The sequence below is a fragment of the Protopterus annectens genome, chromosome 10.part0 (assembly GCF_019279795.1).
Source record: "Protopterus annectens isolate FY-2018-M chromosome 10.part0, PAN1.0, whole genome shotgun sequence".
NCBI classification, from domain to species: domain Eukaryota; kingdom Metazoa; phylum Chordata; order Ceratodontiformes; family Protopteridae; genus Protopterus; species Protopterus annectens.
Genome location: NC_056744.1, coordinates 1,075,162,980 through 1,075,181,466, shown reverse-complemented (window position 1 = coordinate 1,075,181,466; position 18,487 = coordinate 1,075,162,980). Strand labels below are relative to the sequence as shown.

The 18,487-nt window shown below is 39.9% G+C and overlaps 1 protein-coding gene across 1 annotated transcript in view; it reads right to left on the bottom strand.

Moving 5' to 3' along the window:
* Positions 1-8,786: 8,786 nt before the first annotated feature.
* The window catches only part of LOC122812823 (cytochrome P450 4A24-like), a 154,154-nt gene continuing 144,453 nt past the window's right edge, over positions 8,787-18,487 (bottom strand). Inside the window, exon 4 of the mRNA XM_044084876.1 lies at positions 8,787-8,995. Coding sequence (XP_043940811.1) covers positions 8,835-8,995 — 161 coding nt within the window. The 3' untranslated portion in view covers positions 8,787-8,834. The remainder of the gene's footprint in view (positions 8,996-18,487) is intronic.

Genomic DNA, 18,487 nt, shown 5'->3' with positions numbered 1-18,487 from the left:
TTCCTGGAATGAATTGAGCTTGAAGATGCAGATTCAGATTTAGAGCTGTGTCCCATAAATTCATGGCTAGCCTGCAAAGGGGGTAAGAGTGAGAGCCCCCTTGCTTGTTTATGTACCACATGACTGTGGTATTGTCTGTACGAATCAGAAGAGGCCCTGGTTTCAAAAGATTCTGGAAGGCTAGAAGAGCATTTTGGACTGCCAACATTTCCTTCAAGTTGATGTGCCAGAGAAGATGCTTCTTTGTCCAAGAGCCCTGCTGGCAAATGTCTAGAAAATGAGCTCCCCAAGTATAATCCGAAGCGTCCGTGGTTATGATCTGAGAAGGTTGAGGCAGATGAAAGGGATTCCCCTCATTTAAAGCACAAGCCCTGGATCACCAGAGGAACTCTTTTTGGAGGCAGGGAATTAGTGGAATCATTGTGTCCAGACTGTGGTAATGCTGTGACCATACACTTTTTAGGTACCATTGAAGTTTTCTCATATGAAGCCTTGCATTTTGAATCAACAGGATGCAAGAAGCCATGTAGCCCAGTGCCTGCAGGAATTTCCTTGCAGTGAGCTGAGTTAAAGTAGCCAAGGTTTTGAAAATTGAGGCCAGCTGTAATTGTTTTTCTGGAGTGAGGAAGGCCCTTTGCAAGTTTGTGTTTAGAAGAGCTCCCAAAAAGATCATTTGCTGAGAGGGGATCAAATGTGACTTTTTTGTGTTCACGGAAAATCCCAGTAGTAGGAGAAGACGTTGAACAAAATGCAGATGGTGAAGTAAAAGGTCTTTGCTGTCCACCTGAATAAGGCAGTCGTCCAGATAGGGGTAAATTTGAATCCCTTGGAGTCTGCAATAAGCTACTACTGGAGCCAGGCACTTGGTAAAGACTCTGGGCGCAGTAGATAAGCCAAAGGGCAGTACAGAGAATTGAAAGTGCCTCGAACCTGCCTTGAATCTGAGGTATTTTCTGCGTTCCTGCCTGATGGGAATGTGTAAGTAGGCTTCCTTTAAGTCCAATGTCACCATCCAAGCATCCTGGGAGAGCATTGGAAGAAGTTGTTGTAGAGTAAGCATCTTGAATTTTGGAATTTCCAGAAAGGTGTTTAATACTGAAAGGTCCAGAATAGGTCTCCAAGAGTTTTGTTTTCTTGGGACCAGAAATAGCCTTGAGTAAAAACCTTTTCCCATCTCTGAAAGTGGAACAGGTTCTATGGCTCTCATGGCCAATAAAGCGTCCACTTGATTTAAGGCCTCTGAACATTGATGTTTTGGCAGATCTGGCCAACCGATAGACCTTGGCAGAGTATGAAAGTGGAATTTGTAACCTCTTAAAATGATGTCCAAAACCCATTTGTCTTGGGTAATATGAGTCCAATTTTGGTAGAAAAGAGAAAGTTTTCCTCCAAGAGGGGCTTCCAGGCAAGGAAGACCTGTAGCCCAACAGAGAGAGTCATTGGGTCTGCTTCCTTTGTGATTGAGATCTGTCTTCTCCCCTTCTAGGTGATGAAGCAGTCCATTGTCTGGACCTGTAAGAGGCCTGAGCCTGAGCTCGACCTCTGGAGCGTCTATATCTTCCCCTTTGAGGCCTGTCAGACGTGGGAAAGGACCAATTTTTGGAGGGCCAATTTCTAGAAAATCTAGGAGGCTGAACTTGTAAGAAATCTTTGACAGTCTGCATAGATTTCGCTTTATCCTCCATCTTTTTAATAACCTCCTCAGCTTTAGATCCAAACAAAACATCATGCTGAACAGGGGCATCTAACAATTTAGCCTTAACTTGCTCAGGTAAATTCTGCTCAAGCCAAGCATGTCTCCTGATAACAGTACCAGAGGCTGCGGCCTACAAGAAGCCTCCAAGGCATCAAAACCACAATGTAAACTATGTTTGCTAACTTGTTCAGTTGCATGCAATACATCCTGTAATTCCTTGTCCTCTGCACATGCAGGTAAGGTTGAAAGTTTTTGTTTTAAAACAGACAAAAGAAATTGCTGATACTTAAACATATGAAACTGGCAATTTAAAGCTCTAATAGAAAGAGTAGCAGAAGTATACACCTTTTTGCCCCATCTGTCCAAGGCACGAGAATCCTTTTCAGAGGGAATAGGATTTTTAGATGAAGCGGCCTTAGCAGCCTTGGAGCCCTGAGAAATAGTTTCAGGATCTGCAGAAGGGTTCTTAAACAAAAATTGATGGGAATCAGGGACTCTGTAAAATCTATCCGGCTTAGAAGGAGCAGGCAGAAAGGAATCAGGATTCAGGTTAGCTTCAGAGAAAGCATCATCCACAATATCAAGAACAGGAGGAATAGCCAAAGGTCTGTGTTGTGGGAGAAGGAGAAATTCTCTAAGTCTCTTCTTGGAAGCGGAATAATCCTGACCTTCCCAATGAAAATGCTCTCTCATCTCATGCAAGGTTTCCCCAAAAGAAAAATCTTCAGGGGGAGAAGCAGAGGGAATAGAGTCCTCTGCATCAGAATCCTCATAAGGAGGAAAAGAATAATCCTGGTCAGAGGAGGAGACTGATGACACAGAAGCCTGATCAGAGGAATCATAGGGAATATCCTGTCTAGGCCTTTTTTCAGGAGGGGGGTGAGAACCCCTAATCATAGTAGGCAAATCTTCAGCCATCCTAAATAATTGTTTCTGGGTCTTGGGAACTGAATCCATAGAATCTTGAGAAGAAACCCTTGGCTTAACAGGAGTCTTTGACTTTGCCTTTGTCTTTGTAGTAATAGTAATAGTAATATGAGAAGGCCTGAAAACCCCTTCAGAAGCCGGTACCTGCACAGCGGTTCCGGACCCATCTGAAGGAGCGATGTCCGAAGGTCCTGCAGCAGATAAAATACTGGGCCTAGTTGGCTCCCCATGGGAGTCCGTGTCGGCCATCGGTTCCGAAGTGGCTGACAACAGGGGCTGCAAAAGCGCCTCACTGACGACTGCCGAACCCGAAGCTGGCTCCGGCTGCAAAGTATCCTGTTTGGACATCGGAGGCCTATCCTTGTCCTTGCGTTTTTTGTGAATTCCGGTTGTCGGTAAAGTATCCGACGACATCCTATAATTGAACCATCTACCAAAATAATTCAAGGCTCAATCGTACCCACGCTTAATAGTATGAGAATTAAACCTGGCACAAAACCGACAGCAAGAAACGTCGTGGTCAGGGCCTAAGCAAGGAAGACAGTAAGAGTGGAAATCTTTATGAGGTATTTGTTTTCCACACGATATACAATTATTAACTTTTTCTGACATCGGAGGAGCAAGAAAAAAGTTTCCCCAATGGGGTACTTAGCTTGAGAAGAGAATAAGAAGCCTTCAGACCGACGACAAGCAAAGCACGTTGTCTGGATTCCGCCAACCAACAACTTGCGAGCTGCTTTCCACCGCACGGCAAGAAAGACTGGAGAAGATGGCGTCGGCTGTCAGCTTTATACCTCTACGTTCTGACGTCAGGGTACTTGCTGGTACAGCCGACGCCGGACCCAGACTTTGGAATTCTGGCCGATCTCGGGCTGCCTGCCAGCAGGAATACCCTACAGTTATGACTGCAACAGTGAAACACGAAAAACATCGTACATGCTATAATACATAGTACGCATCTAACCTTCCAATGTTTTCAAACACTAAGCCCTAAGCCCTACATCTCTACTCAAATACTTGGCCCTCCAAAAGAAAATGATATGGGATCTACTAGTACTCTTCTAAGGTTCTCCACTGCAAATTAAGTACACAACTTATTAACCACATGCAGCAGGACCCAAAATGTACCACAGCACCAACAACTTACGATGCACCGTTTCTGTTACAATCTTAACTGTCCAAGGAACACTGTGGGCTATGAACTGTTTTATAGTACTACTTGGTACACAAGTGACACTGTAGGTGTCTAGATAAAAGTTTCCTGTGAGTTTTGACAGGCTGCACTACAATTTACAGTATTTGCTTTCACATTTTTGATAGGTGCCTGCATATGTCGTAAAGTCACAGCTTCCAAAAGTCTCACTATAGGTCTCTCCTTGAAAAGTGCACTGCTGCTTGACCATCGACTTTTCCATTATACTTGTACAGCAATTTAGTGTATTGTAAGCCTCCTCTTACTAGGCAGTAACAAAAAGCTCAGTAACCCAGGCTAACAATTGTTTCTGGGATGTGACATAGTAAAGTTAGAAGACCTATCATTCATTAAAATGATCCATAAGTGCGGCCAAAAAAAAAAAAAAAGAGTTTGAAGATCTGTCACGTAACAAAAAGGCTTGTAGGTGGAGTCCGACAAAGAACAGGAGTACTTCTACACAGGGACACTGGAAGCTGAGATGTTTGTGTCACTACAGTGGGGGTACACAGTATCTCAGGCAGGGGACCTGGTCCACAGGAAGTGTGCATATGAGACTGATACCCATGCAAGCATCTGACCAAGACAAGAACTTCACAGACTTGGGGAGAACCCTCAGCTGAGGGTGGTGTTAGAGTACCAAAGAGGCCAGAGTACCAAGATGCCAGGGGACCTGACGGGACATGGTTTGAAATAAGGCCAGAGACACAGGCAAGGAAGGCCTGCATATTTGGGATAGACTGAAAATTAGACTGGAGAGACTTGTGAGTTACAGAATGTGAGTAAGCTATTTATGTCATTAAGATTGAGAATTAGTCTAAAAGCATTTCAAAGAATAATCAAAACTTGTATATTGATGTTTCTGTTTTACTTCAGTAAAGTCCAGATTTAGTTTACAAATGCAGTCTTTGTGTATTCTAGGAATATCAAAGATTTGTAATAAATTTGGTTTATGCTGTAAAACAAGAGCAATGAAAAAATGGAAAATGTGTGCCATTTGAGTAAAATTCCCTAAGGTGTGAGGGAGGCAATGAGCTGCTACAGTATTTATGTTAAGATATTAAACTCAATTTTGCCAAGGCTTATTTTATAAAATCAGACCCGATTTTCTAAGTGCGTGTATGTATATAGAATAAGTACAGTTGTGCAAGTTCTACTTACCTATAACAATAGATGTGCCTATTTCACACTGCCTCAGTAGCATATGGGTTCTTTGATTGCACAAACCCATACTGCCAGCTTTACAGAGCTCAGAATCTCCTCCTGTGACTCTCTGTAATAGGGGATTGGCTAAGCCCCTCCCATTAGGGAAGCCTAACCCCTGCCACAGGAAGTCAGTTATTCAGGCTTTTAGTACTAAGTAGGATGCACCAAGTAAGACAAGGAGAAGGAGTTGCCTAAAACCATCCAATTCACAGCCATAAAAAACATCAACAGAAATAATAAAAGCCGGGTCAACAACACAGCAAGGTTGGATACCATCAAACTATATAAAAACAAAGGAAATGGTCAGTGGGTGGTGTCATCGTCTACTGTTACAGGTAAGTACAACTTACATAACTGTGCAACGTTCATCATTCATACTGCTTTAGTGGCATATGGGCAGATTCCCAAAGCGCACCCTATCAAGGAGGAGAAAGAGGAGCCCCTAGAGAATAGTCCTCATAAAGCCTGCACTGGAACATGAGAAATCATTCAAATTGTAGTGCATTATAAATGTATGAGCAGAGGACCAAGTTGCACATGAAGCCCTGTTAACTTAAAATCCTAAATACTAAATTACTAGAGTGAGCCAACTTTTTTTCCTGAGATTCTAACTACTTGCAAATTTCATCCAGCATTGTAGGGTTAGAAGAAGCCAAGGTTTTCTTGTTAGAGTTGGCAGCTAGAGAAACAACAGCTGGATCAGTTGTCAGAGAGCTGCAAGATCAGAGTACACCTTGTTTTTCCACATAGCCTTTTTAGGTACTGGTTCACTAGCCAAATGGGTTTTACAAGCAGTTTTATAGACATCTTCTATGGCCCGTAACAAAAACAGCCAAAACATTTGGAATCTCATCCTCAATAAGATCATAAAAACTCTGCCAGTCTCTGGCATAGCTCCAGATTGTTTGCAGTCTAATACATCTTTAAACCTAGACAGCATCTATGGAAAGGTGAACACTTGCGTTGGGTTTTGAACTTATTCACCCTTCCGAATAATCAAATTGGATGGACTCAGACTATTCACTACTGTCTACATTAGAGTCTCCATCAAAATCTGTGGCATTAGACTAATCTCTAGAGAAGGTAGCCCTACAGTCATTCTGAATAGAAGCATATCCTCCAAGATTAGCAGACTTTAAAAAACCCTTAACTAAGGAAACTACATTAGCCCTATAAATGGTAATAACTTGATTGTCTGTCATGTGTGAAGTATCTGTTTCTTCTTACTATGAACTACACCAGAGGACAAACTATCAGGAGACAGAGTGTATCTGGCAAGGGTTCTCTTACCCCGGACCGGTCATGCACCTAAAGGGTTTGGTTCAACTGTACCTGAACCAGGTACTGGAACAGCCCCAGAAGATGTGTCTGACCCTGTATCATAGAGAGCTACAGGCCCAGACCAGAGGGTGAGGGGAAAAAAAGGTAAGTAGGCTGTAAGCCGGCTTAAGGCAATAACATTAAAAATCCATAGGCTAAGGCATGTTTTTGTTGAGCTTTTTCTTTTTAGGTACAACTGGATGTGATGGAAGTCAGCTTTAACAGGATCTTTCAAGTCAGGAGAAAAACACCAGCCAGAATAATACACTGACACTATTAACAGCTGACTAAGGGCAGCAATAATACAATATATAAACTATGTTCCCACATAGCAAGTAGGGCTAAACTGCACAAAATATAGCAGAATCAGTTTAAATTGTGCTAAGCCTTGTTCTAGAACTTGTACAGTGTAGTACACGGCATGCACAGTCACGGTACTAAGTAAAATTTATTTGTCTAAACAGGGAGACAAAATCAAATAAATATCCTTAAATCAAATAGAAACCTTTTAAAACAACATAAACATGCATTTACTTAGAGGTCCTTGTCAGAAATGAAGAAATCTTCACAAAAAATTAAACTACTTGGCAGTAAAACTGAGCAATAAACAATAAAGAAACAGCTACAGCAGTGATAAGCTACTATTAAATATCATAAAAATTAATAAAAAATGGAAAAATTGCAATGCTTTCCTGTCAAAACTTAAAAATGAAGCAGATAAATAACAAAAACAAGAGGCCTAGTGTTCAACTGACACAACAGAAACTGCAATTTCCCCCATATTCATACTTCATAGAACACTTTAGAAAAAAACATAACAGATTAAAATCAGTACTAAGCATATAAACAACAAAATTGTAACTTAGAATTCCAAACGGAATTAACAGCAGTAGTAAATAGCAAAAATGTTAAAACAAAAACAACACACATATACACACACAAAAAATACGAGTCTGGAAGCTGTCACTCATCAATGCAGTCAGATGAGAAGATTCAACTGTGCAAGTCCTACAGTTGGCAGTAAAGGACTGAATAACTGTCTCTCTGTGATGGGGTTAGGCTTCCCTTGATGGCAGGGGCTTAGCCAATCCCCTAAAACAGAATCAGAAGAGGAGATTCTAAAGTCAAGAAAGCTGCCAGAGTGGGTTTGTGAAGTCATAGACAGGATTATCACCTGCCTCTCTTTGGGCAGTTGTGTCCTGCTAAAAAAACTAAATGGTAAATGTCCTGAGATTTTAGGATAAAAAATATATCATATGTCTTCTTAATAGTTGCATAAAACAGTTATTTTGTATCTGAAACACCTAAATATTGTATGAAACAGGATAAACAACTCAAATGCTACAATAATAAGCTTTTATTTTGGCAAAAAAGTGAAGTTCTGTCCTTTGCACTGGCTGTGGATATGTTTTATCCTTCAAAATTTCACATTTCTACAAATAATGTCCCACTTTGGGCATTTAAAAGGTGGCAACCCTAGTCATAGAACCGATATACTACTGCGGCAGAATGAATAATGACCATCTATTTATTTCCTACACTGAAACAGAAGAGCAATCACAAGCTGCAGTTAAATACAAGACAGCAACATCCCTTTAAACACAATGTTATATTAAACAGTGTATTACAATAATACCAGTCTCCAGAGTAGAAACAAAGCTTTAATGATTGTGTTGAAAATTACCCTAAATCTCACTACTGCAACAAGTGATCTTTTTATTATCATCTTCATAAAGTTTCGGGTAGACAGATGTCAGTCTCCCATCACACAATCAAAACGAATTAGCCACTCCTACTCCGTGAAGTAGAAGGATAAAGCCCTGATTATAACCCACATGACTCAATGACCCAAATTCAAACCAGCTGTGAAGCTGAAACAGCTGGGTGGGTAAGGGTAGAAGAGAGCAGCTAGCGCCAGCTCACCTACCTTGAAGAGAGCGAGAGGGAAAATGATGATCCTATTGGCTACCTCATCACAGAACGTAGAGGCTTATAGGCAGTTATGTCGTAGTCATTAACTGAGGATGAGGTGTAATTTTCTACTCTGGTGACAGTAATCCTCATTGAAGTGTGTGAGGGAGAACGTGCAGGCATGGGAAGAACATAGTGGACTCCCACAATGATGCATTAGGGCCTCAAGATAGAAACACCCTTATTGCTCACATCACTGCATGTCAGTGACTGCTCAGGCAAACTCCAAGGGCCCAACGCAGATTCAGCGTACTGAAAAGCCTCAAGACCAGTTTGGGTGGGGGATGCTAGTCAGCAGGCAGGGAGGCAACAACACTTTGGAAAAAACAAACAATATAACTTGCCAATTATAAGAAAGCAAATTTTAAAGCTTCCCTTTCCAAAGTAGCATTCTTGTTGTTTGCACCAAGCAGTGTTTAGTCTCTTGCAGCAAACAATAGTTGTTCAAATGTAGTACATAGATAATGATTCTGTCAGCTTCAAACAAAATAATGATACTCCCAGTGAAAAGCTCTATTGAACTCAGGTTGAAAAGTCAGAGTAATCTGCTCCTACCAGCAAAACATTGACAGAGTCTGAAACCAGCTTGACGTACGGTTTTAGAACATCGTAGTGAAATGCAGGAGTCAGCATTTTTCGGTGCTGAAACCACTTTTGTCCAGACAAGATCAGTAAACCATATCCTACGGGGAAAAAAGAAAAGAAAAATAACATTAAAAATAAATGCTGCTTAAGGGAATGAAGAGTATGCTTCATAGCTTTACTAACACCATGCATACCTCTCAACCTCTTAGCACAAGAAATCCCAAAAATAACGGTGAACAAAGGCCCAAAAATAGGTAAACATGTAAATACTTCTCTTATCAACATAAAAAGTTAATATAAGAAAACGTTTTGTGTTGCCATCCATTTTTCAGGAGAATAGAAGTCTGAAACTGAAGGTTCTGTAATAATTTAGTCCTCACCAATTTGCCAGAAAACCATCAATTTTATGAGGAACAGACCAAAAATATGAGGCAAAAATCTGGACAGTTGAGAGGTATGACCATGTAATAAAAAGTGCATTACAGTTAATACAGTACTTGATAAACTGATTCAACTGGTGCAAAATAAAACTATAGTAGCTAGCATGTAATGCTGCAGTCATTTGAATCACAAGCAGGGATATGTAAGGAGTATACTACCGTTATTGTAACTTTTAAGTAGCACTTTTATCTCCATTCAAATGGCATAACCAAGATGGGTCCATATGCACAAAGTGTCGGTCTCAAAACTAGGGGGTTGGAGTGAAAACAGTGTTTTGGTCATGAGAATGAAGTTTCCTAATTTAAAGCACATTTCTCTGCTATGCCTCTGTAGGGCATTTAAACATCATGCCTAAGCAGGACTACCAAAGACAAGAGGAAGAAGCAGAGAAGGACCAATGGGTCATTTACCAGAATTATACCATACAAAGTATGAAGGCAGCATGCTACTCTAGTGTGAAGTCACTTCAACAATGCTGATCACACATACAGACACTGATATAACAGAGTGACAATGAACACAGCAATTTTACAAGATACATAACCTAGAATCTTTTATTCACATTTTATTTCTATTGTTTAATACCCATCAGACACAAATACTAATTTTTTTGAGAATCAAAAGGATGTTTAGTATGTTTAATGTCCTTTTTTGGAATAACATACGCAGGGAAGTTGAAAAAAATGCAGTTCTAGCATATATTACCTTTATGGTGCAAATTAATCACTCTCACTCTCTTCTCTTCCTAGATCTTTTTCACAAATATAAAATGCTCTTCTTTCTCACTAATCTGATCCATCCCTTTCATTTGTAATCCCTAACCTTTGAAGTACACAAAAATACAAGTTCTACTAAACTGGAAAATCATTTCCAACACAACTGATCTCCAATGAGAAATGATACCACGCACTGCATTCAGGATCACACCTTATAACAGCACAGAAGTGCTTACTGTAATAATATTTTTCCACTGAAGAAGATTAGCATTCGTCTAAACTGAAAAGGCAAGAGGAACAAGGTGTGCCAACTTCAGGCTCTTTATAGCAGCTAAGACACTATATGGAAGTCACATGACAAGCATTAATTTACCAGAAACTCTCTCTGTCAACACATATCACAATATCTTATACCATCTTTTCTTTAAGAAAATGACTAATCTAACAAGGTACAGCATTATTAATGAATACAAATCAACAAAAATATTACTGCCACAGCTTTAGTACGCTGCATGTAATAAACATGAAACAAAAGAAATTCAGCAAGACATTTCTTATTTGGTTACCTGGCATAGAATGATGAAGCCAATACTACAAGGTTCAGTTAGCTACCTTGGCAGTGGACTAGCTGACTAGGAGTGAAAGAGAAAAGAAGGGGTTATGCTCACTTAGTTTCTTGTGAGAGAGCAACAAGGGATGTTGAGTGTGTAACTGCAAGTGTCTATCGGAGAGCATAAGAGAACAACCTAAGAATGCAGGGGGTCAGAACTGCAGAGGTTGGGCATAGACTGAGTGTCCTACTGTATGCCCACAGCATGAAGGATGGGAACCCTAGATAAGCACATCACCATTGAGGTGAGAATAACTCTCCTTATAAGTCTACATTCCAGTGGCAAGTTTGGAACCAGCACAGAGAGATAACATACCATATATCCACAGTGTGAAGGCATTTCATCTGGTAGCCCAATACCATCATAGGTAGGTACTAGGCTATTGGCCCTAGGGCCTATACAAGCCTAGCCAAAAAAGGTACCCTGGCTTTCGCCACAGAAGAAAATTATTTTCTTGTGCCCATCAAGCTGAGCCACAGAAGTGATCCCTTGGGTGAATTTCCTATTACCCATCCAATCATCAAGATTTTTATTGAAGAGTGCTAATGAGCTTTGTTTGATATAGATAGGTAGTTTGTTCCAGAGTATGGGAAGTCTCTGGTACAGGAATCTATCCCTCCAGCATGTTCTGTTTATTGTGGTGACAAGGTTTAGGTCCCTAGAGCATGTAGCTGGGAGGGATTGGGATTTCTTTAAGTGGAGCATGTCCAACAGCTCTGGGTTTGACATAGCTTTGTATGTTAGGCAGAGATCGCCTCTGAGTAGGCGATATGCGACAGAGTATAGCTGGAGTTTTTTGAGACAGTCTGCGTAGGGCATCTGTTTGAGGCCAGTAATCCTCTTTGTGAGGTATTTCTGCGGCCTTTCCAGTTGTTGTAGATGTCTTGTGAGGTACATAGCAAAAGGGGAGTTGTACTCCATAATGGGTCTAATGAGTGATGAGTAGAGAGGAACAATGACCTCTTTTTTTTCTGGATGAGAAACCTTTTCCTACTAGACTAAGAAAAACAAATGAGGTGATTGGGTGATGAAGGTCATCAGGGGTGGCAAAAAGGGGGAAAACTCTGAGGTATTTACTATTTTAACTGAAACATTCTCAGTCCTTTATACAATACACATCAAGTGAATTTCTCTGTAGAACAGTGTGTCTTGTAGCTTTAAGAACCATTTCCAAGTGATGCACATGCATATAAATACTGAGCACATACAGGCAGCAGTCCTATTTTGAGAGAACAGTCAGACTGTGAGCATGTTTGAGTGTGGCAGTCAGTTCATAAGTTTAAATTACAAAGCCTCATTCCTGATGTGTTTGTATATAATAAAGCTGCTTGAAGAGAACCCAAGCCTGTTAGTCTGTTTTATCCTGACCAGACCAGCGACATGGTGTCAGTACTGGGATTTGGAGAGTTGCTTCTTCAAGCCAAGAGGTGTAGAGTTAAGAGTGAAGGCATGGTGAGCAATCTGGGTCAATACAGAGTTGAAATGATTAAAAAGGGCCAGAAACAAACTACAGGTAACCAAAACTTGCACAAATTATTTATTTTGTAACAAAAATGAAAGAAGTAGCAAGGCAGAAAACGCATTATTAATTTAACAAGTAGCACATAAACGTATTATTAATCAAATGAAAGGCACAAAATGCATTAATAATTAAACAAAATGTTTGGAACCATGGTATCTGATAAAAGATACATCAGAAAAGCTCATAAAACGTTCATAATTGCATAGGGTTATAAAATGACCATATTTAAGGCAAAATGAATATGATTAAAGTAAAACGAGTATGTTTAGAGTAAAACAAGCACAAGAAAGTGTAATGGGCATGAAAAGAGATTAAATGAGCATAACAAATATGATAAAAAGGCAAAATAAGCATAAATTAATATAGAAAGTAAGGTGACAGCATATTTTTGAGTAAAATGACCGTATTTTGGGCATGAGCTGTTACTTCACATTAACCAATGCTATTCAAAGCATAACTAGAGTCGTTCAAAGTATCTCAGAGTGTGCAAAGTGTTTGCAGTGTGTGCTTTACTACGGTACATTTATTTTGAAGAGTTTATTGTGCATAAAGTGCAAATATTTTGCAAAGTGCAGTCAATTACAGTTATTTCGAAAAGTTTCTTGTGCTGTGTACATTTATTCGCAGAGTGCCGCCATTTCAAAGTGTTTCTTACACTGCAAAGAGTTACACTGGAAAGTACAGCCATTTTGAAAAGTTTACTGTGTGCTGTATGCAGTTCATTTGCATGTGCAATCAGTTTGAAGTATTTCTTACTCTGAACTTCTGCTATTGCATACAGTTTATTTGCAAAGTGCTAGCACAGTGCCATTATTTCAAAGTGTTTCTTACACTGATAAGGAGTGGTTTTGCAAAGTACAGTGATTTCAAGAGTGTTCTTGTGCTATGGAAACTTGTTTTGCAAGTACAGTTGTTTCAGAAGCTTACTGTGCTATTGGGCATAGTTACAAATCCTGGCATAAATTTCTGGTGAGTGTGTGTGTGTATATGTGTGTGTGTGTGTGTGTGTGTGTGTGTGTGTGTGTGTGTGTGTGTGTGTGTGTGTGTGTGTGTGTGTGTGTGTGTGTGTGCATATGTGTGCATAAATTCAAGGGCCTTCACTAGTGTGTGTTGATATGGCAGAGGCATTTTGTAGACACAGTCTACTTGTATTTGACCATAATACTGCAGAGAACTGGAGAGTATTTGAGCAGGAATACATCTTTATACAAGCAATTATTTCAGAAAAAGATGCATGTACAAGGCCATTCATTTTGCTTAACTTGGCAGGGTCAGATGCCATTGAAGGGGAGCATGTGTATGGGCCAACAGTATATGCAGGAGAGGGGGAAAACAGCCAAAGTGTTGTACCAGCTAAGTCAAGAGAGGATCCTGAGTGTCTGAAGCACAAATTCAGAGAAATGTGCAACCCTCACACACATTTTACATTAGAGGCGCACTTATTTTATACAAGAGACCAAAAGCCAGGAGGAACGTAATGTGTAACCCCCAGACAAATTTTACATTAGAGAGGCACTTATTTTATACAAGAGACCAAAAGCCAGGAGAAACATTTGCAGCTTATATCACTGACCTGAGAAACAAAGCTAAAATGTGCAGATCTGGTGACTTAAAAGATGAGTTAATAAAGGACAGGCTTGTATGTGGTGTCAATAGTTCTGCAGTGAGAAAGATTTTGCTTCATGACAGTGATTTAACGTTGAGCAAGGCTACACAGATTTGTCAAATTCATGAGCTCCCAGAAAGGCACACAAGTATGCTTGCAAGTGATAAGGGCATGGTTTCAGCAAGCTCCAGAGCAAACGAAGACAGCATGCAACATGTGATTGGCAGAAACAGGCCTTAGGACATGGTAGCTGCAGCTCCTGTGGGTTCTCCCAGGAAGTCCTGTAACCTTCCAGTAAGTTCCAAGACTAGCTCAGTAAAACCGACATGCTCAGTGCAGTACAAGGGTGAATCAGCAAAACCTAAGTCAAGCTTTATTGTCAACTGTCATAATTGTGGTGCCAATCATGAGTCTAAAAGAGAAAAGTGTTTAACATTTGGTCATCAATGTCACAAGTGTTAAAAATGAAACCACTTTCAAAAGTTTTGCAAATCAAGCAAGTCCCATTCAGTTATAAAGAAAGGTCACTCAAAAAGCAAATTGATCATGTAGAGAGCTGCATCCCTACTTTTTATGTAGATGGTATATCAGTGCTTGATGAAAAGATTAATGCAATAGATTTGTTGCCAAAAAATTAAGTGTTCTGCACTGTCCCGATTAATGGTAAACCCACAGAGCTCAAAGCAGACACTGGTTCAAAGTGGAATGTTATTTCAGCAGAACCATTTGCTAAAGTGAGAGCTGGTGAGCAACTTAATTTAACCAACTGTGCGAAACTTGTTGCTTATGGCGGTGAAGATATTCAAGGCTCAGTAATGTTTTCATGTTTGTCAGCTGGGAACAGTTACTGCTTGCAATTCTATACAGTTCAAAGACCTGTGCCATCATTATTAGGTCTTAGAGACAGTTTGAGAATGAAACTGCTTTCTTTAAACAAATAAATCCATCATGTAAGCACATGTCCTAGTTCCAGTTTCACTGATACCATTTTCTCAGAGTATGCTGATGTTTTTGATGACAAGTTGGGCAAACTTCCAGTTGTGTACCCCATGAAAATAGATCCAACAGTCAGTCCAGTTGTCAGACCGGCAAGTAGAATTCCAACAACCATGCAGATCAAGGACAATGTCCAGGTCCAGTTAGATAAATGGTGCAGCAAAGTGTGATTTGTCCAGTCACAGAACCAACAAAGTGGGTGTCTGCCATGGTCACTGCTCATAAAAAGAGTCTGGATGAAATCAGAATATGCATTGAAGCAATAGACTTGAATAGAGCATTAAAGAGACCCCATCATCCTATGTGTACAGTTGAGGAGGTCACTGCCCTGATTCCAGATGCCACTGTTTCTTCTGTCTTGACTGCAAAGAGTTACTTTTGGCAAGTAATGCTTGATTGCAAATCTTCACTACTGACTACTTTCAGTACCCCATTTGGCAGATACAGATTCCTTAGGATGTCTTTTGGTATAAATTCTGCAAGAGAAGTCTTTCAAGCACACAATGGAACATTTTTTGGGGTTACCCATGTGTCACAATTGTTGATGATTTGCTGGTCATAGGCAATGGAGAAGTAGAGCGTGACCAAAACCTCAGAAAAGTTCTGGACAGAGCATGTGAAGTGAACATGAAGCTCAATCCTCTGAAGTGTAAATTCAGGCTTCCTGAAGTCACATATGTAGGTCCACTATTTACTAGCACTGGCTTACGACCTGATCCATCTAGACAAGCAGCCGTTCTTGAGATGCCAGCTCCAGACAACGTCCAAGCCCTATAGCGTTTTCTTGGTATGGTTAACTATTTGGGCAAGTTTATTCCTGATTTTAGTGAATTATCAGTGCCTTTAAGAGAGCTGACAAGCACAAATGTTGCCTGGTCATGGTTAGAACAGCACCAGAGAGCATTTGACAGACTTAAGCAGAGAATTTCCAGTCCATCTACATTAAGATACTATGATGTCAACAAATCAGTTGTTCTTTCTTGTGATGCTTCAAAGTTTGGCTTAGGTGCAGTTATTCTCCAGGAAGGCAGACCTGTTGCCTATGCATCTCGTAGTCTTACCCAAACTGAAATGCAATATGCTCAGATCAAAAAGGAACTTTTGGCTATTGTCTTTGCATGTTCTAAGTTCCATGATTACATTTATGGATGAGCTATCCAGATCGAGACTGATCAACAACCTCTAGTCACTATTTTAAAGAAACCAATGTATACAGCTCCAGCAAGACTGCAAACAGTCTTAGTTCAGATTACAAAATACAACTTCAAAATGATCTACACTAAAGGCAAATGTCTTTATCTGGCTGATATCCTATCCAGATTGCCCTGAAATACTACGGAACAGCTTGATGCAGAGAGTTTTGACTTTGATGTCATGCAGGTGTGTAATTTTCCTACCATGAGACTAGATGAGCTGAGAGATCATACAATGTCTGATCCAGTTTTGCAAAAGCTCAGCCACTTCACTAATGTAGGATGGACATCAAAGCAATCTTGTGTAACGGAAGAAGTCCCACCTTATTTTCCTTATCAAAATGAGTTGTTGATGGAAGAGGGTATCATTTTCAAAGGTCCTAAAGTTGTTGTTCCTATTTCCTTACAACATGAATATATCCAGATTTTACATCGTGACCACTGAGGTTCCGATTCTACCAATAGAAGGGTGAGAGGACTAGTATTTTGGCCCACTCTATTGAAAGACATTGATAATGTGTTTTCCTCTTGTTCAGTGAGCAACAGTACAAAACCACATTTGGAAAGAGAGCCACTTCAGCTAAGCCAAATTCCTGAACTACCTTGGTCTACTGTAGCTACTGACATAATTGAGTGGAACAATCAGCATTATTTAGTGTTGGTAGACTCTTACTCAAACTGGTTTGAAATTGATTTGCTACCTAACCTTATGTCTAGTACTGTCATCACATAGTTGAAATGTCACTTCTCAGTGCATGTGGTACACAGAGTTATATCTGGCAACGGTACCCAGTTTGCCAGTCAGTTGTTTGAGATTTGCTAAACAGTGGGACTTTGTCCATGTTACTAGCAGTCCTGAATATCCACAGTCAAATGGTCAGACTGAACATGCAGTACAGAGTGCAAAGCAATTACTTGAGAGGTCAAAACGTAACAATACTGATATCTTTTTGAATCTGCTCCATCTCAGAAACATACCCAGTGACAATTTACTTGGCTTGCCTGCTCAGAGATTTCTATCTAGGCAAACTAGAACAACCTTGCCCATCAGTTCCAGCTTATTGGTGCCGAATGCTAAAAACAACAGAGCATTCAAAGCCCAATTGTTTAAAAAAAGAGATCTTTTCAGAAGTCTAGTTATGACAAAAATAACAGATTTCTTCGCCCGTTGGCAAAAGAAGAGACAGTGAAGATGCAAACGAAGAAAGGCTTAGACAAGATTGGTAAAGTGACTGGTATATGTGGCAAACCTAGATCCTACCTAGTAGAATCTGAGGGTATGGAATACAAGAGAAACCATAGACATCTTCTTCCTGTATCAGAAGAGATATCACAGAATCATACCTGTGATACAGACTCTAGATCTTAGAGCAATCCAGAAAATGTTCCAGTTGCAGAACGTGTCTCGATATCAACTCCCATTCCTGATGATTTCCCCGACGTCCCCAAAGATGAACATTATGTTAAGACAGTTCCTGTTGTTAAACCTACTTCCAGTTTTTATGTCACACAATTTGGTCATATTTCTAGGCCCAGAGTGAAATACGCAGCAACTTGGAGGTACTGTTTCATATGTATCTAGTTTTGTATACTGCATGTCAAAAGATTATTTCTGCACATTTATATGCCAATCAATATTGTTATTGTATAAACAATTTCTCAAAGAGGGAGGATGTAGAACAGTGCATGTTGCAACTGTAAGAAGCATTTCCAACTGACTCACGTGCATATAAATAGTGAGCACGTGAAGGTAGCAGTGCCATTTTGAGAGAACAGTCCGAATGTTAACATGTATGAGTGTGGCAGTCAGTCTGTTTATAAGTCTATTTAAGTTCAAGTTACAAAGCCTCATTCTTGATGTGTTTACATATAATAAAGCTCCTTGAACAGAACCAAGACTGTTCATCTCTTTTATCCTGACCAGACGAGCAACAATCTCTACAACCTTTTGATAAATCATCCAGTATTTTGAATACTGGTGATGTTGCTGTTCACATTGTTCATAGTATTGGGACTGTCCTTGTATGATCTTTTGCATGATTTTTCAGTAACTTGAGAATTCTTTCACTCTGATTTTTTTTTATTCTGCATACCACAAGAAACATTGTGACTGCTCATTCTCTGTGTATTGGACAACCTTCAACAATTATTCTTCATTTTCTAAGCAACTTCCTTCTGTTCCTCACTTACAGACTCGTAGAGAGACAATCATGATCTCTTCTACACATCACTAATGTGACCTCTCCCTGATAGCAGTGCATTTTAAAGTTTGGGTTCGACTTCACCACTAAAGATAATGCATTATTGTTTATAGCACTAGATGTTCTGGTAAAGTTCTACATAATAACTTTGACTAGTCTACAAGAGATTTCTTTTAAGATTTTTTTTTCTTAAAATAACCAAACATTTAAATGCCTAAAGCCTTGTATGCTACAAGATGTTCCCCAAGTTTAAGAAAATATTCACTGACTGGACAGCATCACAGAAAAGTTTAAAACAAATATT